At 36.9% G+C, this 22,263-nt stretch overlaps 1 protein-coding gene across 2 annotated transcripts in view; it reads left to right on the forward strand.

Annotated features, from left to right (window-relative positions):
• LOC102828499 (electrogenic sodium bicarbonate cotransporter 1-like) overlaps positions 1-20,393 on the forward strand; it is a 522,188-nt gene extending 501,795 nt beyond the window's left edge. Inside the window, exons 20-24 of one of the 2 annotated variants that reach the window (XM_006873779.1) lie at positions 3,850-3,918; positions 7,343-7,516; positions 9,638-9,799; positions 16,623-16,702; positions 20,157-20,393. In XM_006873779.1, coding sequence (XP_006873841.1) covers positions 3,850-3,918; positions 7,343-7,516; positions 9,638-9,799; positions 16,623-16,702; positions 20,157-20,286 — 615 coding nt within the window. In that variant the 3' untranslated portion in view covers positions 20,287-20,393. Of the gene's footprint in view, positions 1-3,849; positions 3,919-7,342; positions 7,517-9,637; positions 9,800-13,699; positions 13,797-16,622; positions 16,703-20,156 lie in introns of those variants that run through there. The other variant, XM_006873780.1, reaches the window with a different exon arrangement.
• The last annotated feature ends 1,870 nt before the right edge of the window (positions 20,394-22,263 follow it).

A 22,263-nucleotide genomic window follows, 5' to 3' on the forward strand; every position in this document is an offset into this window, starting at 1 on the left:
CATTTGAACTGCAGGGTCGGCAGTTCAAGCTCACCAGCTGCTGTTTGGAAACCTTATACAGGCTCACTGTATGTCGGAGCAACACAATGGCATTTAACAACAACAAAAAAAAAATACTTAACCAATGACGAGTGAAATCTATGGTGGCACATTTTGGAATGCCCTGCTCTCCAGTAGTGTCCACAATGTCTTAGATACAGAACTGTTTTAGGTAGTCACAAAGAGGCACTGAAAGGAATTGTACTTCAGTTAATTTAAGTGGTACCACTTTAAAATTTACTCCAAAGCCATGCTATAATTTCTGGCTACAATAACTCCCTTTAGGTGAATTTGCTAAGATTTTAGCTTTGAGAATTACTGAAATTGCTTCAGTACCTTAGGTGGAGAACCTTTTGTTGTCTAGACAGAAGAGCTCCCCGAAACATAAACCTTGTTGATTTGCTTAACTTCTCCAACTAGAGACATTAGAAAAATCTGGGAGTATTTTCAGACATCTTATTGGAATTATTTATTATTAAAGCATTGTGAAATTTTTTTGTTAATTAGTGCATTTCAATTCAAACCCAAAGTCACTGACATCAGACTGACCCCACAGCACTGAGTAGAACTGCTCCAAACAGTTCCCAAGGATATAAGCCCAGGTGAAAGCAGACAGCTTCATAGAGCAGCTGATGGGTGAAAGTCACCAACCTTTCACTTAGAGAATGCTTAACCCACTGTTCCACCGGGGCTCCTGAATTAATGCATTGGTGATGGTAGTGGCATTGTGCCATCTAGTCTGTTCTAATTCATAGGGACCCTGTGTAGGATTTCCAAAGCTATAAATCTTTATGGGAGCTGAAATCCTCATCTTTCTCCTGCGGAGAGGCTGTTGGGCTCAAGCTGCTGACCTTGTGGTTAGCAGACCAATGCATATGTAACCCACTACATCACCAGGGCTCCTTAATTGATACATTAATATTTATTAATTCAATTTTAAAAGATCTATACTAATCCATCACTTACAGCATTGTACATCATGGCTGATCTGGATATGTTCTTTTTAACGATGAATGCAACACCATTCCTTTTCAATTTGTCATTCCCTGCATAGTAAATCACGTGGTTGTCAGATTCAAAATGGCCAATACCAGTCCATTTCAGCTCACTAATGCCTAAGATATCGATGTTTATGCATTCCATTTCATTTTTGACAAGTTACAATTTTCCCAGATTCAAACTTCGTACATTCCATGTTCCCATATTCAATGGATGTTTACAGCTGTTTCTCTTCATTTTGAGTTGTGGCCCATCAGCAAATGAAGGTTCTATGGTCTTTTCTCCCACAGGCTTTACTCCATTCATGTCGTTATATTCAACTCTACTTTGAGGAGGCATCTCTTCCCCATTCGCATTTTGAGTGCCTTCCAACCAGAGAGGCTCCTTTTCTGGCACTGTATCTGACAGTGTTTCTCTGCTATTCATAAGGTTTTCAGTGAATAAATATTCGGAAGTAGTTCATCACTCTTCCTAGTATGTCTTTGTCTGGAAGCTCATCTGAAACTGTCCACCATGGGTGCCCCTGCTGGTTATTTAAAATGCCAGTGGCATAGCCCTCAGAATCACAGAATCACAGCAATTTAAGCCACCACATCATGACAGACAGTTGAGTGATGGCCATTTGGTTTTATGTCAAAACTGTCACTTTAAATTTTGATATCAATCCTGATACAATCAAGATGTTCTCTCCCAAGATGTTGGCTCCGAGAATAGCTGAGCGTCTTGAATTAGAAAACAATGAATTTCTTGATTCTCCTACAAATTCCCCTAGCTGTAAGCGCTCCAATCCTCCAAATATTCCTTTATAAGTGTTTCAGAATTCCAGCACCAACCTCTGAGCCCGCTTGGCCCAGTATTCCGTGTTGTTATTGACAGAGCTCCTCACTGCACATCTACCCGATCTGCCATCTTGGCTAGTGAATTTAAACTGCCAAACTTGTGGTTTGAACTGACCTTGCAATCCAGTGTGCATTATCCTACAGTACTTCACCAGTACGCCCTAATTAAAATATATATATATATAAAATCATCAGACAATCTCTTTGATATCTCAAGCGAGTAAAGTTTTGCTAAAGGTAATACAGAAACTGCTACAATCATACATTGACAGAGACCTTCCAGAGGTTCAAGCTGGATTCAAAAGAAGCCGTGGAACGAGAGATATCATTGCTGATGTCCGGTGGATCTTGGCTGAAAGCAGAGAATATCAGAAAGATGTTTACCTATGCTTTATTGACTACACGGAGGCTTTTAATTGTGTGGATCATGACAAGCTATGGACAACATTGAAAAGTATGAGCATTCCAGAACACTTAATTGTACTTCTGAGGAATCTGTAACCTGGACCAAGAAGCAGTTGTTCGAACAGAGCATGGGAACACTGAATGTTTTAAAATTGGGAAAGGTGTGCGACAAGGTTGTGTTCTTTCACCATAGTTATTCAACCTGTATGCTGAGCAAATAATACAAGAAGCTGGGTTCTATGAAGAAGAACGTGGTGTCAGGATTGGAGGAAGACCCATTAACAACCTGCGAGATGCAGATGATACAACCTTGCTTGCTGAAAGTGAAGAGGACTTGAAACATTTACTTATGAAGATCAAAGAGCACAGCCTTCGGTATGGATTGCATCTCAATGTCAGGAAAACACAAATCCTCACCACTGGACCAATAAACAACATTCTTATCAACAGAGAAAAGATTGAAGTTGTCAAGGACTTCATTCTTCTTGGATCAACTATCAACACTCATGGAAGCAGTAGTCAAGAGATCAGACAGTGTATTGCATTAGGCAAATCTGCTGCACAGGAACTTTTTAAAGTGTTGAAGAGCAGAGATGTCAGCTTGAGGACTAAGGTACACCTGACCCAAGCCATGGTATTTTCAACAACCTCATATGGATGCGAAAGCTGGACAGTGAATAAGGAAGATCACAGAAGAAGTCATGCCTTTGAGTTTTGGTGTTGGAGGAGAATACTAAAAGTGCCATGGACTGCCAAAAGAACCAATAGATCTGTTTTGGAAGAAGTGCAGCCAGAGTGCTCCTTGGAGGCCAGGATGGCTAAGCTTCGTCTCTCATACTTTGGACATATTGTCAGGAGGGAACAGTCGCTGGAGACAGATGTCATGCTGGGTAAGATGGAGGGTCAGAGAAAAAGAGGAAGACCCCTAACGAGATGGATCGGCCAAGTAGCATCATTGATTACATCAAGTGTGGCGGCGGTAGTGAAGTTGGCCCAGGATCGGACATTGTTTTGTTCTGCTGTGCATGGGGTTCACTATGAGTCGGTTCCAACTCAATAGCACCTGACAACAACAACAACATATATATGTATATATACAGAGTCTTGGTGTGATGCTGTGGGTTAAATTGCTGGCAGTTCAAGTTCAGCAGTCGCTCCTTGGAAACCCTATACATGATCGCTATGGGTTGGAAGTGACCTCACAACACTTAACAACAATATATGTATATACTTACTATACATTCTGTTTGCATTTTTTTACAATAAGCATGTAATATATATATATATGTGTGTGTGTGTGTATGTGTGTGTGTGTGTGTGTGTGTTTATGTAAAAAGAATGCAAGGAGAATGTATAGTATCAAATGACAATTCCCTTTTACCTTTCTTCCCTTCTTTCTAGTACAAATGGTTTTTAGAAGTTTATCAATTGAGGAGTAAAGTGCATTACTCATTACATGCTCTCTTTTGGTTTCAGATCAAGCCTTTATTGAAACTATTCATCATTACTGCTATTATTGTTGGTTGTTTTGTTTTTTAACCTTTTTCCCAATTGTTTTCCTCCCTAGTTTATTCCCATGCCTGTACTATATGGTGTGTTCCTATATATGGGGGTTGCATCCCTTAATGGTGTGCAGGTAAGTATTTCATAGGACTCTTAGTAGTATTGAGCTATGTAGAGTAGTAAAAACAGTCCAATAATTGATCTTTGAGGAAAAATGCTAATAATTAACTAATAATTTTTAGAAATATATTTGTTTCCTACATTCTCTGCCACTTTCTTAGTTTTCATTTTTCATGTAATCAACAATTAGCCTGTTATCTATTGTACATATCCAGTTTGACCAGCAAAGTGAGAAATATAGGATTTTCTTTTTTTCTTATCTCAACAAAGAACTCTAACCCTTTAATTGTTCTCATCAAGATTTTATTTATCCATTCCCCTTAACCCTATTCTGAGGACAGGCTATTCTCATTTGTTCTGCTTTTCATGTGGCTTTGATCAATGATCAAAGCGTTTATCAATGATTTTACACCAATATAGGAATAAAGTCAATGTGTTTTATATGTTGTTTTTGTCAAAACTTCCAGCTATTCATTACTTGGTTAAAACTGACTCCCTCTTTTAAAAAATCATTAGGAAAAACTTTGTCAGGGATTTTTTTTTCAACTGAGTTTTAATTTAATTGGCACCAGGAAATTGAAAGTACTTCTGCTGTTTTCTGGCACCTTGTTAATTGTAGCCTTATTTAGCACTTAGTAATGTTTTAATGGGAAAAAACTGTATGTTCTGTGAACATCGTAAGGCTTTTTTGAACCCGTTCAAAAAAAACCTTTGCTTTCATGTACTGAATTTAGACTGATTTGGTTTTAGAGTCAGATAGAGTTGGACAAATGGCAAAATCCCCCTAAAACAAAAGACTATTTTATTTTTCTCTGTTTAGGTCCATTTACTATAGTTCTTCACTATTTGGGTATCAATTACAAAATACAAGCTGATTCTTCATATCTTGAACTAAATGAATGTGAATATGTAAATGTGGATTCATTTGTGCCTGCAAAACTGTTGGGAAGTATAAATCAGTAAAACTGATATAATTTTTACCTGGTTTTGTAAATATTTGTTATTTTTCTATAAATGAAAAAAAATATTCCATGAATGGTAAAATACGGAACAAAAATGACACCCAAACTAATAGTTTTGTCATTTGATAAGCCAGCCTATATCAGAAATTTGGTCGTATGTGTTCAAGGCACAGCTTCGAATGGATTCATTCCTTTTAGTCCCCTGCTGAAAATTTGCATTTCCACTCCAGATATGGCTAGATCAAAATTTACATTTTAAAATTATCCCCAGATTATTCTTATTGGGCTCTCAGGATCTCTTTAACACTTAGATTCTGATTCAGTATACAGGCAGTCTCCGGGCTACCAACAAGATACATTCCTGTGTCTTTTAGAATTCTTCGGTCAATCAGAGTAGGTATATACAGTTCTTAGATATTTTAGTGCAAGAAAAGGCTGGAAGCCTTTTCAGTGATTTAAAACTACTTGTGAAGTGAATGAAGATGATTGTGGTGAAAAGAATATGGGTTGCTTCAATTGTCTCAAAGTAAGGGCAAATTGACGTAACATTAAACAGGACCTGAAAGAAGATGATTGCTGTTAAACCATGATGGCACTTCAAGGAAAGATGGCAGCCCACCATGCTGCTTTGAATTACGTGGCTGTGAACAACCCTGCCAATAAGCCAATCTCATGCACTAGTCTCCTGAAAGGACTCAGTATGCCTCTTCCAAAGCTCTCATTCCAGGGCTTCAACTGATTTTTTTTCCCCTTTTTTGGGTACTGTAAGGAATCACCCAAGTGCTAAAAGTTATAGAAATTCCATTCTGTTCTTGTTTTTTTTTGTCTGCCATGACAGAACTAGTTGGAAGTCCTGCATTAAAGAACAAGTAGGAATTTTCCATAGAGCTCAGTTACTCCAAGACTGCCTGTATTGGGGGTGAAAGTACAAATTTGTAGCAGGGCATCAACCAGAATGAACTGATTCAAAATCGTAGTTCAATGTGTCTTATCTACGGTTGGTACTCAGTCATGTTTATTACATTAAATAGAAGGGGAAAAAATCAACCATTTATTTTATAAACCATTCCTGATGAAACAGTGGATTTCTTCAATTCTGCATTGCTGTTGCCCCTATCACTTCCTTTTCCCCTGTCTTTCCCTTTCTTCTCCCACTTGTAGATATTTTTGACAAGATTTGATTTAGCAAGGTAATTTGTAACTGAATATTTCTGAATGAGAAGACCCTCAATAGTGAGAAATAGTGCTAGAAGAAGAACTAGAACACTTTAGAAAGGACAATCTAATAGAATCTTTTATACTTTTATACTTCTTCCCTCCTCCCCATAAGAGATGTTATCTCAAAATTCCTAATAGATTCCTGTCTTGTAACATAATTATTCAATTCAACAGCTGTTTACTGAACCTCTGTCTTGCTAGGTTCTTAATTATCACCTTTACCAACATCAGTAGTTTTTCTTTGAATCACAATGGTTGGCACATAAGGACCCAACACTCATTTTAACACTTGTCTGTACATGACAGTGTGAGTCCAGGTATGGTGCTGTACTACAAGCACTGGACCGCTAGCTGCAAGGTTGGTGGTTCAAACCCACCAGCTCCTTTTCAGAAACCCTATCTAGGGCCACTATTAGAATGGACTCAACAGCACTTAGTAACAACTGACAAGACAGTGTGATAGTACCTCCTAGATTTAAATATCTAGTTGTTTACACTCCACAACACACTGTAACATTCACATATATTTTTACTGAAAAGAAATGGTAGTACATTGGTGAATTTACTAGTTATATCACAGGTAAAATGACCTGATGTGGTGCTATAGGATAAGCACTGGACTGCTAACCACAAAGTTGGCATTTTAAATCCTCCAACTGCTGCTCAAAAACCCTATACAAGGTCTCTATGAGTTGGAACCAAGTCAAAGGCACTTAAAAACAACAGCACAGATAAATAACCTGAAATGCATGAAAATATCAATTCATTCCCATTATCAAGTGTGCTGTTTCTTTTAGATCCTTGAAACATCGCTGAAATGTGTGTGATGTGTAATATCATCACCTGTTCCAGATAAGACAACTGAGGCAGAGTAAAGTACATGATCTGGATGTCTTCATTCAGTGTGCCCTTACTAACACTGCCATCTCCTGAGTCTCAGATAATAAAAATAGAAAATAACAGATGAGCATCTGCAATTTCTATTTGTTTTACTTTATTCATTGATTACATAATACTGTACCTCCTATGTCTATATAGCATTATTGTGAAGAAACAATGGAAACCAGACGACTTGTCCTGTATTTTGCATTGAGTATGGTAGACTAAATATTTGCACTCTTTGCGCCCTGAAAAGAAGAATGCTGGCCTAAATTATAGAGTATAAATCATTAATGGTTAGTAGGGGCTAGTGAAAATGATTTTGTGTACCAGCTCCTGAAATAATGCAGTTATACTCTGTCTCCCTTCCCTCCTCAGTTCATGGATCGTCTGAAGCTGCTTCTGATGCCCCTGAAGCATCAGCCTGACTTTATCTACCTGCGTCATGTTCCTCTGCGAAGAGTCCACCTGTTCACCTTCCTTCAGGTGTTGTGTCTGGCACTGCTCTGGATCCTGAAGTCAACCGTGGCTGCTATCATTTTTCCAGTCATGGTAGGAATTCCTTTAACTGAAGCTACCTCCTACATATGAAGTCAAACAGATGGCGTAAGGTTATTGTGATATTGAAAACCCATATGTCTTTAATTGTAGTTCCAATTTTTCCATTCTGTCCTGACCCACAATGATTTTTTTTTTTAATTATCATTATAACTTTCCTTTGTCTGTGGTAGTCTTGACAGTACCTTTGAGTCAGATTCAAATTCTGACCGTGGTTCATGCCAATCAGTGAGTCTCTCTGAGCTTTCTTTTCCATATCAGTTAATGGGAAGGCATTGGGATTGTTGTTCTGAGACGTTTTGATCATGAATATCAAGTTAGACCTTTCATCTTCTAACACTTAGCACAATGCCAAGGAGCCCTGATGATAAAGTGGTTAATTGCTCACCTGTTAATTGAAAGGTCTATAGTTCACACCTGCTAGCTGGTCATTGGGAGAAAGATGTGACAATCTGCTGTGATGAAGATCATAGGATAGAAAATCCTATGGGAGCAGTTCTACTCTTTTCTATAGGGTTGCTATGAATTGAAATAGACTTGATGACAAAAAAAAAAGAAATAGCACAATGCCTTTTACACATCATAGACACAGATTTTAGTTATTGTTAAAAAATATTATTGTACTAAAGAATCAGTATGGAGTCCTGGTGTGACGCTGTGGGTTAATGAGCCAGACCTCAAAGCCGTTTGAACTGCAAGGTCGGTAGTTCAAGCTCACCAGCTGCTCCTCGAAAACCCTATACAGGGTCTCTATGGGTTGGAACAGATTTGACAGCACTTCACAACAACAACAAATAGAATCAGTATACATAACAGACACAATATACCTAACACTTGATAACACAGTACACCTAATTTCAGTCCAAATTTTAAAGAGATTCTGTGACTTAAGAAATGCCATCTAGTGATTATTCTTTAAGAGCAATTCATAGACTCAAAGATACAGAGGTTAAGATAACTAAATATGATGGCATACCGGTGGGAATGTATCTTTTATTATTTGATTTTTATGATCTTGGGTAAAACACTTAGATTTCTAAGATTCAGTTTCTTCAGTTGTAAAATGGAAATGATAGTATTGAATTCTCATGGTTGGAATGGGGAGTAAATGAGATAATATTACCTAAGTGTTTAGCAGTTAACGGTAGTGATTATGGTGAAAAAGCAAGCAGCCACACCAGTTGCCCTTGAGTCAGTTTTGAGTCATGGTGACCCATGTGTTCCCATGTGTTCAGAGTGAAGCTGAACTCCATAGAGTTTGAACGCCTGTGATCTTTCTAAAGCAGATTGCCAAGACTTTTTCCCAAGATGCTCTGGACAGGTGTGAGCTGCCAATGTATTACTAGTCTAATGCTTAACAATTTGCGCTACCCAGAGATACCTCATATGGCACTGCAGGATCATACACTGGATCCACAAGGTTGGTTTGAACTACACGGTCAGAAGTTCAAATTCACAATCTGCTCCTTGGAAACTGACTCGATAGCACTTAACAACAATGACAATGCAGACACTCAAGGAATACCTTATTGATAATATTTTCAAGGTGTTTTATTGCATAGTTTGTGGTTCAGATTTTCTTGATTTTCAAAAATCTGTGCAGTAAGTACATTAATTTTGAGTAATAGAAATTCTATACAGGCTACTTTGCCCTTTAAAATTTTAGATATTACATTAAAAATTTAACATGGACAGAAGCAGTTTCAAAAGTAACCATTTCCCATTAAAATTTTAATTGAATGTGATTCAAACATGAGTTATGACTAAGATTTCAAAGAACCAACTTTCCCCACGAAGAGAATGTTTATGGTACACTTAGTGTATATAAGCCATGTGATTCCTGCCATATTCATTCAGTTGTTGTTAAGTGCCATTGAGTCAGTTCTGAACCATAGCGACCCTGTATTGGATTTCCAAGCAGCGGATGGTAAACTTGAACCACTCTCCTTGCGGTTCAAACTAACTTTGCAGTGCAGTGCATTACCCCAGAGCGCCACACAGGGACTAGCCTTGTATTAGGTATATTTCTGCTAACTTTGATGTGGCTGTGTCACTACTCACAGTGACTTCATCTTACCTGGCATTCTTTCATACTGTTTACATTTATCCTTCCAGATCTTGGCACTTGTAGCTGTCAGAAAAGGCATGGACTACCTCTTCTCCCAGCATGACCTCAGCTTCCTTGATGATGTCATTCCAGAAAAGGACAAGAAAAAGAAGGAGGATGAGAAGAAAAAGAAAAAGAAAAAAGGAAGTCTGGATAGTGACAATGATGATGTAAGGAACTTTTCACAATTCCAAAGTAAAGTTAGTTAAAGTAGCCAATGTGATATCTATATTGAAATCCCTAATGAGCGACGTCTGAGATGAAGAATTGAATTCAAGAACTGAATTCATGCCACTTGTTACACATTTCAACTTTGTTGACTTTGGTTTTCTCTCTTTGATGTTTCATATTTTCTCAAATCTTTCTGCAGCCATGAAGACACTCATAGTGACAGTCTTTTAAACTAACTAAACAAAGCCCATTCTCTTCAAAGAACTGTAATCTTATAAAGCAAATCAGTGTACTAATGACATAAAGTATCCTGTTTGCTATTGATAATCCAGGGTTTAAATGGAAAAGAATAGCTGTCAATTTTACATAATTTTAAGTATAATATGGACAGATATTGGTAATCTCACCCACATGACCTATTTATCTACTTGAGTAGGCCTACAAACAATATCCTATATTATTGTATTTAGACAACATGATTTAGGGTTATTCCTGTATAACCTTTCAATAAAAAGGAAAAGGATTTAGAGCTTGGGATCTTTTTGCATAATTGTAGTGTTCACTGTCATTGTCCAGATGGTCCTGCTGCAATTGGGTGGTTAAGTGAAGAAATAAAATTATTGCCCATTTATTTTCTTCAAGAGACTATTTCACAGAAACACAGATGCTTCAATAGAGTCTATAATCAGTGCTAGAGGAAAAACTGGTATTTGTTTTCCTTAGCTCTCACATGTACACTCTCTCTCTCTCTCTCTCTCACACACACACACACACCACAGCTTATGTTGCAGACTTTGAAAGAACTGCCAAAATGACATTTTCTATAAGTGAAGATTTAATTTGGACTTTAAGCAATAATAATAATAATAACATCACCTACTCTAATGTTGGGTACATGGTTGTTTTTAAAGGAGTATCTACTGTGTTGTTGTTGTTGTCATTGTTAAGTGCCATGGAGTCAGTTCCAACTCATAGCAATCATGTATAGGGTTTCATAGGAGTAGCTGGTGAGTTTGAACCACCGACTTGCATTTAGTAGTTCAGTGCTTATCCTACAGCACCATACTAGGAGTACATATTGACTATCCTTTATTGTGGCAGCTCCTTAAAATATATACTTTTGTTTCTGTTTTTCAGGTGAAAAATTTAGACTGAGACAAGTCAGGTCATTTTCCAAGTGTACATAGCTAGAGGTGGCAAAGCCAAAATTATAATCTACGCCTGTCTTATTATTTCCAAGTGATCAGGCTGTCTAATTGTATTCTTTTGGGAAAACTTGGAAATAGTACAATGAAGGAAGACAGCAGGCAGAATGAGATTTCAGATGAATTGATCCAATTAAGTGAAGTCAATGGAGTCCTGGTGTGGCACTGTGGGCTAATGCGTCAGACTGCAAAGTCAGTGGTTCAAGCTCACCAGCTGCTCCTCGGAAATCCTATACAGGGTCACTATGGGTTGGAATCGACTCCATGGCACTTAACAACACCAACAACAATAACAAATATATAAAGGACATTTAGCTAAAGAGAAAAAGAGTCTCTGGAAGCTTCTGTGACTGTCATGAGAATAAGTATATAGATTTTCTGCTTCCAATAATGACAGAAAAAGAAAATGTGTTTCCATTGCTGAGATCAAGATGCAATATTAATAAAAATGGCATGCTTACACTTTCAGGTAGAAATCTAAATTTGAAATAAATTTCTAGACCATTTAAGATTAAAAAAATAAAATTACCTGAAATACAAAAATAATTAAGGCAGTGTTTCATTTTGAATTTTCAAAGCAGGTGCTTCCGCTAATGTACATGGACACTCAACTTAAAATTCATGGCATAGTTTGAATGTATGAAGTAATATTCTGGAATTCCCTTCTTTAATTGTTTTTAAGAAAAAAATCAATTTTGGGGAATGCTTTAAATTTCATGCTTCTATAATAACAGTCCTGATGTGGTGCTATAGGATAAGCACTGAATGCTAGCTGCAAGATTGGCAGTACCAACCCACCAGCTGCTCCTTGGATACCTTAAACAGGGTCACTATGGGTGAAAACCAACTAACGGCACTTAACAATAAACAACAGCAACCATAATTGGATCAAAGGAACACCTGAGAAGTTTTCTCTTGGTTTTTTTAGATTTGAGTTCAAACAAAAATCATATTTGATTTAAACAGTGCTGTCCTTTTATTAATAATACTTAGCAAACGCAGCCCCTTATATCCAGTTCCAGATTTCTTGAAGATAATGTTGTTTACTTGTTTTTTACTCTTTATCTTCTCCCCCAAACCCTGAAACCAAACGAGTTTGCACATTTCTTAATGAATCAAGGACATCTAGATAGCAAGTTCTATTGTTGATCTCATTATTTCTGATGTTCACCTTACAGTCTCATGGTGTGAGCTCTCTGGGCCCAGGGAGCCACCTGGGATCATGGACCTTTAATATGTGGAACAGCATTGAAAGTTGAGATTTTCCAATATTACAAACAATTCACAATCACTTTTGAATCTGTCTGGTCGACTGTGACTGAGGGTTGAGTGCCAACCTATTCATCAGGAAATGATACTATTTTGGGAAATGTTTGAAATATTGTAATGAGACATAGCCCTCTTAGCATTCTCATAAAAGTAGGTACATATGACATCTTTATTTACTTATTTTTTTTTTGTCATTATACATATAATACCTTAATCCTCTAAAAGAAAGTGTGTCTCATTACTTCTTTAGATTCACTTGCAAAGGAATTTTCTATGTGGGTAGTTAGCTTGATGTTAAGATTTATTTTTCCTTTATTTTCTTTGAACTCTGTTTTCTTTCAAATAAATAGTCTCTTGGATATTTTCACTAAGAAATTGATTGAATCTGTTCAATCAAATAGATGTGATTCTGTGTCATGAATTGTATAAAACAAAGAAAAACAAAAGTAAAGTGATAATCCTGTGGAAATTTAACATTTACTAGTTTTGACGAGGTGACCTGTTTATTTAAAATAGCCCCATTATAAGCTACCTTGCTTTATATCATTTTATTCTGATTATCATTCAGTGTATGTTTCCCTGTCATAGACAGCATTCTTTTTTATCTTCTCATGCTTAAGATTTCAAATATCTGCAGTATATGCAACCAAATTAAAATGAACCTTCAATTATAATACAGTATTTGATAGGTATTAGAGTAAGTAAGGGAGGTTTATTTTCACATGATGTGGAGGCCATTTGATAGTAGGTGTTAGAAGAATCTCCAACCTGTATTGAGAAAAAAGTTGGGGTCATGGGTTTCCCAGAGACAGTCAAAGAACATAAACAAAACAAGAATTTCAACACCACGTTGTAGTTTAGGAAATTTCTTAGAAGCATTCTAAAACAGAAGATTTAATCTGTTTTTACATTAAAATTATTTTCTTTACACATACAACAAACCCATAGATGTTTGTTGATCGGAAGTCCCGTTTATAGGAAGCTTTATAGTTCTTTTAAATTGTAGTGATCTTGACTTGGTGTAGCTCTAATTTTCATTGACTCAAGCTCTAATTTTCATTGATTCAATCTCATAACAGAATAGATGAAAATTATGGTGTAGAATTTGAAACGTTAGCAAAGTGTTAACTAGTTTTCAGTGCCTCTAATTTATATCTAGGACTTTTCTACTTAGTACGTGGTGTGGTGCTGTGGGCTAATGTGTCAGACTGCAAAGTCATTTGAACTGCAAGGTTGGTGGTTCAAGCTCACAAGCTTCTCCTTGGAAACCCTATACAGGGTCGTTATGGGTTGGAATCGACTCGACAGCATTTAATAACAGCAACAACCATGTAAATAACAGGATCAATTTGATCTAGACTGCAGAGGTAGGGAAGGCTGTATTAGCAAAACATTCTAAAAAACTTGTGTACATTTCTTTCACAGTCTGACTGCCCATACTCAGAAAAAGTTCCAAGTATTAAAATTCCAATGGACATCATGGAACAGCGACCTTTCCTAAGTGATAGCAAGCCTTCTGACAGTGAGTTCAACTAACCTCTTGCATGTCTGCTTGAATATGATTTGCACTTACAGAGAAAAACATCTTTAGAACTGTCGTCTATATTAATTTTCCCTCTGTTTTCTTTCTTTTTCCTATGTGAAAATATACATTTTAACATAAAACATTTTTACATTCTTAGAGTTTCATTCCTAACGTCTTCCTTTCAACCATAAATTTTAAGTTTATGTTTGGTAGTCTTCTCTGTGACCCACGTCATCACATGTTTCTTGTGATTGCTAAACTTGTAACCATGTTTTTAATTCATTTTTTTTCTTTCTATGGCTGATATTTAGAATTCCAGCTTATAGTACTACATCGCTGTCTGTTACTGTTTGTCTTCCTTAGGTTTCAACCAATGACCAAATCAGCTCAAAAGAAAATTTGCATCATGAGTCTCTCAATGATCAATGAATCAGTTGCTAATATTGAGAATTCAAAATAATTGTTATTTTCAATCAAATTGGCAATCATGAGCTATTAGCATCACTTTTTAGGTATATAGTTTATTAGATATATGCATTTTCTTCCTAATTAATTTCTCTTCTACTTGAAAATGCTTTTTGTAACTGTAATGGTTTGTGATGCCATCTTTTCTGTTGCAACTGAGTTGCCAGGTCACTTTTAAAGAGGGAATACTTCTTTTGTAACATTAATGAGTAATCTTAAGCTTTTCCAAAACTAAGTAGCTGTTGTCTACAAACTTTGAGTTCTCTGATCCAGGTGTACTTCAAAGTATATTGTTCTCTTATAGGAAAAATAGAAAAAAGAAATGACTGGTGAGGCTCATTTTTAAAAATTCTATTTGACCATGCCACTTCAACTTTAATAAAAGGTTAAAAAAAAAAAAGTTTGAAATTAAAGACTATTTGCAGAGAAAATGGACACCTTGGTTATCTGTTGCTGCATAATAAATTAACCCATCATTTAGCAGTTTAAAACAACAAACAGGTATTTTCTTACACAGTTTTTGAAGCTCAAATGTTTAGGAATAGCTGCGCTTCGTGGTTCTAGTTCTGGTGGTTCATGAAGATGCAGACAAGCTATTTACTGAGACTGCACTGGTAGTGCAAGGAGTGATGAACTGGGCTGCTAACTTCAAGGCCAGCAGTTTGAATCTACCAGCATCTCCAAGGGAGAAATGAGGCTTTCTGCTCCTGTAAAGATTTAAAGCCTCAGAAACCCTATACAGGGTCACTATGAGTTGGAACCATTCGACGTCACACAACCACTAACACCACCACCACCACAGTCTCTGAACGCTGGATTGGAGTTGGGGAATCCAATTCTAAGATCACTCATAAAGCCGTTGCCAGGAAATTAAGTTCCCTGACACAAGAGTGTCTTCATAGGGTTTCTCTTGGACTCCTGGTGTGACACTGTAGGATCAGCACTGGCCTGCGAACCACAAGGTCAGAGTTCAAACCGACTAGCTGCTCCTCTAAAACCCTATATAGGGTCAAGATGAATTGGAACCAACTTGATGGCACTTAGTATACAGCAGCAGCATAGGGTATCACCTGATAGACGTTTTCTCAGAGACGGTAAAGTAGAAAGAGAAAAATCAAGACCGAAGCTGCATTTTATTTTTTTAAATAACCAGATTTCTGAAGTCATGTGCCACAATTTCAACCATATCATGTTGGTAGCATTTACCAACCCTGGTGTAATGTGGGATGGAATTTCACAAGGACACAAACACTAGGAAGTGGATGTCATTGACACCTATCTTGGAGGCTGGGTTTAAAGAACTATTAAAACAATTTTTGGTGTCCAGTTTAAGGACTAATTTCTGCTCACTGTTATCAATGGGATCTGGTTAAGAATATTTCCTATTTGAATTCAAGCTCCCTTAAGTCATGATCTGGGTTTTATTATCTTTTTATAGTATTAAAGGCAAAAGGAGGCTATTACAGAACCATATAACCTCTACATATATGTCTTCTGTTATGGTCTGGTATAGTCTTTCTAACAGGAATTTAAAGACAGCTTAGAAAAAGCCATCTTTAGCCAGAGTTTGAGGCTTCTAGAAAAAAATTTATGGCAACTTGAAGATATAGTGGTAATTTCTCTTAATTCTCTCTCTCTCTCTCAAAAAAAAAAAGATACTAAAAGGTTACAGAGAAATTGATATATTAGCAATTTACTTAAGCAAAATGTTGTTACTGTTGTTGCTAAGTGCCACAGAGTCGGTTCCAACTCATAGTGACCCTGTATAGGGTTTATTTGTAGTGGTTGTTGAGTTTGAACCGACGACCTTGCAGTCCAGCACATTAACCAGCAGGGCCACACCAGGACTCTATTTAAGAAAAATAAGCATATTATTTTTACTAAAAAAAATTCTAATGTGATATTCATCATTTATAAAGAACAAAATATGGTAGAAGTAGGAATTCTCGCAAAATTGTCTGTTTTGTCTTCTCATGGGAATAACAGCAGAATAAAATTGTGAATGCTGAAGACAAAAGAAAAGCTATTGACTAAAGCTTTGGACATTAAAGTCAGTGCTATGACTTTTAAAAATGATTCCTCTTTATTTCCCCTTTCACTAAAAAAATAATAATAATAATGGTCCATCCCAAAAAATGTAGAGTAGAGGAAACTTAACTGGTCTTGGCTTCATTATGCTACTTACAGATACTTAGTTTGGTATAATAGTTATTTAAATTGTCTAAAACTGTCTTTCTCTTTTGAACTATGATAAATGAGAGGACAAACTGATGTTTGTAAACATTTTTATCTTCACTCTAATTTTATACTTTACCAAAAATCTACTGTATATAATTTTTCAAACATTTTTCTCCCTAGGAGAAAGATCATCAACATTCCTTGAACGCCACACATCATGCTGATAAAATTCCTTTCCTTCATTCACTTGGTATGCCAAGGTAAAGGAGAGCCCAGTGTTTTTTTGTTGTTTTTCTGTGGGATGATTGCCCCACAGAAATGTAGTCTATGGCGGGTTGTTGGCAGAACACCGTGTTCTTCTGCTCTATGATTTATCTTAAATAAATTACCCAATCCCCAAACCTCCTCCCAGCTTTTACTGGTAGAAAGCATTCTAAGAGACCTACTTATGCTTAGAAATAATGGAATCTTTAAGAATCATTAAGTTAAAGCTCAGGATCAACATGAGCTTTTAGAATTTCAGTATTATCTCTGACTGACTTAAGAGCTAACTGTCATTTCTTGGCAGCTGTCTAGCAGTAGTTTCTTTCCCTCTTAAAACACTCGAGATTTCAGGTCCTATTGCTGACTGCTAACCACAAGGTCAGCAGTTCAAATCCACCAATCTTTCTGTGGAAGGAAGTTTTGCTTCCATATAAACTTACAGCAGCAGAAACCCTACGCAGGACCACTGTAAGTCAGAATCAACTCAATGGCAGTGGGCCTGGTGTTTTGGTTTATTTACTTTTTAAAAGAATGAAACACCTGAATTTAGTTTTAATGTAACTTCTTAACCTCTGACAATATAAGGTAAGTCAAAAAGTATTGCTACAAAATCATAGAACTCTTTATAAAAAAATATATCAAAATGCAAAGGTATTGTCTCTCAACATAGCTTCCATGTTTGTCTATACACTTCTGAAGGTAGTGTTTCCATCACTCTAACCATTCTCAAAGAATTCTTTGATTTAGACCACACCAAAACAGCAATTTTGGCATCCTTAAAGGAGCTCTGGTAGCGTAGTGGTTACGAATCGGGCTGCGAACCTTAAGGCCAGCGGTTCGAAATTACCAGTCGCTCCGCGGGAGAAAGATGAGGCTTTCTACTCCCGTAAGGATTTACACCCTCGGAAACCCTGTACAGGGTCGCTATGGGTCGGAACCGACTCAAAGGCACTTAACAACAACAACAACAAAGGGACTAATATTGTGTTCCTTTTCAATGTTCTTTGAGTTTTAGAAATAAAAAGATATCTGAGGAGTCAAGATCAGGGATATAGGATGGATAGGGTAAGGTTTCCCATTGAAACTCACATAGTACAGCCTTGGCTACCTTCAAAGAATGAGTAGGTACATTGTTGAAAAATCCTTTGACATTTTTCTGGCCTTTCTCTCACCAACTCAATTTTCAACTATCTTGAAACTGCTTCTTAAGAAGTCCGGTGACTACACTGAGGAATTTTTTCTTCCTAAATTTTGTTGTTTAAATTATGGGGCCTAACCTGCTCTGGTGAAGAAGGAGCTCTGGTAGCGTAAGGGCTGCGAACCTTAAGATCAGCAGTTCGAAACTACCAGGCGCTCTGCAGGAGAAAGATGAGGCTTTGTACTCCCATAAAGATTTACAACCTCGGAAACCTTGTTCAGGGTCGCTATAGGTCAGAACCGACTCGACGGCACTTAACAACAACAACAACCTACTCTGGTAGTGTAGTGGTTACAAAGCGGTCTTCGAACCACAAGGTCAGCAGTTCGAAACTGCCAGCTGCTCCAAGGGGGAAAGATGAGGCTTTCTGCTCCCGTAAAGATGTATAGCCTCGGAAACCCTGTTCAGGGTCGCTATGGGTCAGAACCGACTCTATGGCACTTAACAACAATAACCTGCAACTTACTTTTTTGTCATTTTTTAAAACTTTTTTTTAATCCTGTGATCATCCTGTGTACTTCATTAAAATCTATCATGATTGCCCCTTAGGAATCTCAAAAACAGTTGTCATAACTTTGTGAGCTGATCTCTCTGCCTTAAAATGAACTGGCCCAGCAGATCCCCTTAGACTTACTGTTTGGATTGGATATGTATTTTGAAGGCACTCTAACAATATTAAGACAAGTCTATTAATGTGAGAACTTGTCTGCAACCATCCACTGATTGCAGAGATATATTTTAAACATGTTTTTCTCAGAATAAACCTAAGCATGTCTGGATCTTGGTGGGGCGCTGTAGGTTCAGCACTAGACTGTGAGCCACAAGGTAGGCAGTTCAAACCTACCAGCTGTTCCTAGGAAACCCTATGCAGGGTTGCTATGAATCAAAACAGACTTGATGGCACTTAACAACAACAAATGTATAACCTTGAAACCTAGTAGCAATATATTTTTTTTGAAAATTTTTATTATAGATTAATGAAATGTTTACAGAGAAGATCATCAGCTTTGCATTCAACAAATTATACACTTAGTTTCATTTCAATGATTGCATTTCCCTAGCGTAACAACAGTCATTCCACTTCCTCCCTGTGGCTCTTATTTCTATTCCACCCTCCTTCCCATCCCTTCTCAACTTTGTCCTTAGATAAATGTTGCCCTTTTGGTTTTGAATGATTGACCATTCCATGGTGAGCATAGTGGTTACGAATCGGGCTGCTAACCCCAAGGTCAACAGTTCAAAACTACCAGCTGTTCCACAGGAGAAAGATGAGACTTTCTGCTCCCGTAAAGATTTACAGCCTCAGAAACCCTATGCTGGGTCGCTATGAGTCGGAACCGACTCCACGGCACATAACAACAACAACGACATATATCTATCTATTGCTAAGTTGAAAATTGGACTACCAGTGTGAGTTCCATTCCATACCTGAAGGGAGGCTGAGGGACATAGTTTTGGGTTCCTCCAGTATCTTTCTGACTAGTGAGCCCAGTTTTGTTGTTATAATTTGAATTTTGTTCCACACATTTTCCTACTTGAGCCAGGAGCTTTGAATGTGATCCCTTTTAGAACAGGTGGTAGTGGTAGCCTGGCATCATCTAGTTCTTCTAGTCTGAGTCATGGTGACAGATGTTCACATGCTCCATTGGTCCATTGGAGTAGCTGATTCCAAGCAGCTTCACTTTTAATCATTCTTCTTTCTTCCACAAATGGAGAGACCAATTGTTACAGCTGAGTCACTCATGAACTTTTAAGAACCCAGCTAAGTAGCAATACATTTTTACTTACCCCGTATGTAATTCACCTCTAATGATTCCTTTTTACTTTTTTTCTTTATTTATTTTTAATCTGGATGTGGGTGTTTATGAATTTTTTACTTGATTTGTTGATTCTGTTTTTGTTGTTATTTGCCATTGAGTCAGTTTCAACCCATACATAGTGACCCTGTATAGGGTTTCCAAGAAGCAGCTGGTGAGCTTGAACTACTGACCTTGCAGTTCAAACTGACATTGCAGTCCAGCGCATTAACCCACAGCGCCACACCAGGACTAATGCTTAACTCTACTCGTACTTTATCCCATTTAAAGGATCATTTTGTTTGTTCTTTTTAATAAAATAAGACAGGGTAAGTATTTAAAAGAGAACATGAAAAGACACACTGCCTCCTTGTACATTGCATAGACAATTAATAGATGATACAAGAAATCTAATTTGCTTACTTTTTTTTTCTTTTTCTTTTTCTGTTTCTCCAGTCCTCCTAGAACTCCAGTAAAAGTTGTGCCTCAAATTAGAATAGAAATTGAGCCTGAAGACAATGATTATTTCTGGAGAAACAAGGGAACAGAAACTTCATTGGAACCTGTTTGTCTTTCTTATAACTGACAATTTTTCTTCATTATGTTTTTGTTTATCTTTATTTGGTTATTTGTTTAGCTTTTAAATTTTTGTTTTGTTTTGTTCTTCAGTCATCGGCCATATAAATATAGTGCTATCTTTGCTTTTCTTTTGCATGGGTAAAATCAAGACAATAGTCCACCGTTCCTTAAACAGCATTTGAAGAATCCGCCTTTGTTTCTTAAGCTTTCAGAGTGTCTTCTGACAACCAAATTTCTCTGTCACTCAAGACATGCACAGACCCTGTCCCGTTCCTTTCTGAAGCAGAGGGCAAAAGTATTAAGGATTCTATGACACCTTTTATTAAAAGATTGAAGGAACTTCCAACTTTAGTTTTGGAGCTGTGCTTACTGACTTGCCTTTCTGTTTGATGAAACAATCCTTGACCTGCAGGCCGATTCCCTTCTTGCTTCTAGAGCTCTCCAGGACTGGGAAAAACAAAAACAAAAACAAACACAAAAAAGAAGTGCTGCTATTCCAACTTGCTCTTGCTTGTAAGCCCTAATCTTAGAGTTATTATCAAAAGAAGAAACACTAAAGGTACTTTACTCCCTGTAGAGAAACTATTGCCATCATTGTAGCAAATGCTGGAATGTCCCTTTTCCTATGCAACTTTTTTTTAACCCTGTAATGAACTTATTTGTTGAGTATATTGAGGAATATTTTTCTTCCTAGATTTTGTTGTTTAAATTATGGGGCCTAACCTGCAACTTACTTTTTTGTCAATTTTTTAAACTTTTTTTTAATTACTGTAAAAAAAAAAAAAAAAAAACACAAAAAACAACGAATTTTTTCCTGCAGCAGGAAACATAGTTTTGAGTAGTTCTACCTCTTATTTGTAGCTGCCAGGCTTTCTGTAAAAATTGTATTGTATATAATGTGATTTTTACACACACAAAAATACACATCTCTAGAGTAAGCCACAGGGCTATAACAGATTTAAAACACCATGTTTCTGAGCATCCATTTTTCCATTTCTTTAAAAGAAATCTGTTCTATGAAGGAGATTGGGTGAGAAAGAAGTAACTGCTATGTAATGGGAATAATTGGCAGTCTGATCATCGTAGTATCCAGGCACAGATGTTCATTGTATTACCATGTCGTCGTTCACTGCAGTATTGTTAGATTTTTTTTTTTTTTCATTTTGAAATATTTGTGTGTTTGAGCACATATTCTGTGTGTGGCTGGTGTGCAGAGTTAAAAAAGAAAAGAGTGATAATAGTTGGAGGGTGAAGTTATCAAACCTCTTGTCAGTTTTTATAAAGCCCAAATTATATCTGAAAAATCCATCAGGGTCCATGAGACTTATCATTATGCAAATAAGGGTAGATATATTATAGTACCCAGATATCAGTCACTATTGGTGATGTGATAGCCCATATATGCAATATAAAGTCCATAGGAATAAGCGTAGTGGTTACAAATTGAGCTGTGAACTGCAAAGTCAGCAGTTTGAAACTACCAGCTGCTCCACGGGAGAAAGATGAGGCTTTCTGCTCTCGTAAAGATTTCCAGCCTTGGAAACCCTGTACAGGGTCGTTATGAGTCGGAACCGACTCCACAGCACATAACCACCACCACCAAAGTATGTATGGAAATGCAGGTAGATCTCCAGAGGTATATGTGTATACTCTTTACTGATAAACACACATTCTTTTAGGATGCAAAAGCAGTTGTTCTTCATGATTGGGACATGTAAAATAGATAATGTGTGTGTATATGTGTGTGTGTGTTCCAAAATACCATATGGAAAATTAGACCTTTATTAACCAAATTTAGCATGATATTTAAATGTAGTGTTTTAATAGGTTGTATTATATACTGTGAATGTGTATTAAAAACAACACTTTAAATGTTGAATCCATAATCTTGGATTCATATAATCACATTTATAATGTACTCTAAATATAACAGGTTGTTGAAAGAGTGCTAGAAACAGAATGAAACCACTTATTTTGTTTTCAT

Source organism: Chrysochloris asiatica, unplaced genomic scaffold (genome assembly GCF_000296735.1).
Source record: "Chrysochloris asiatica unplaced genomic scaffold, ChrAsi1.0 scaffold00254, whole genome shotgun sequence".
NCBI classification, from domain to species: Eukaryota; Metazoa; Chordata; class Mammalia; order Afrosoricida; family Chrysochloridae; genus Chrysochloris; species Chrysochloris asiatica.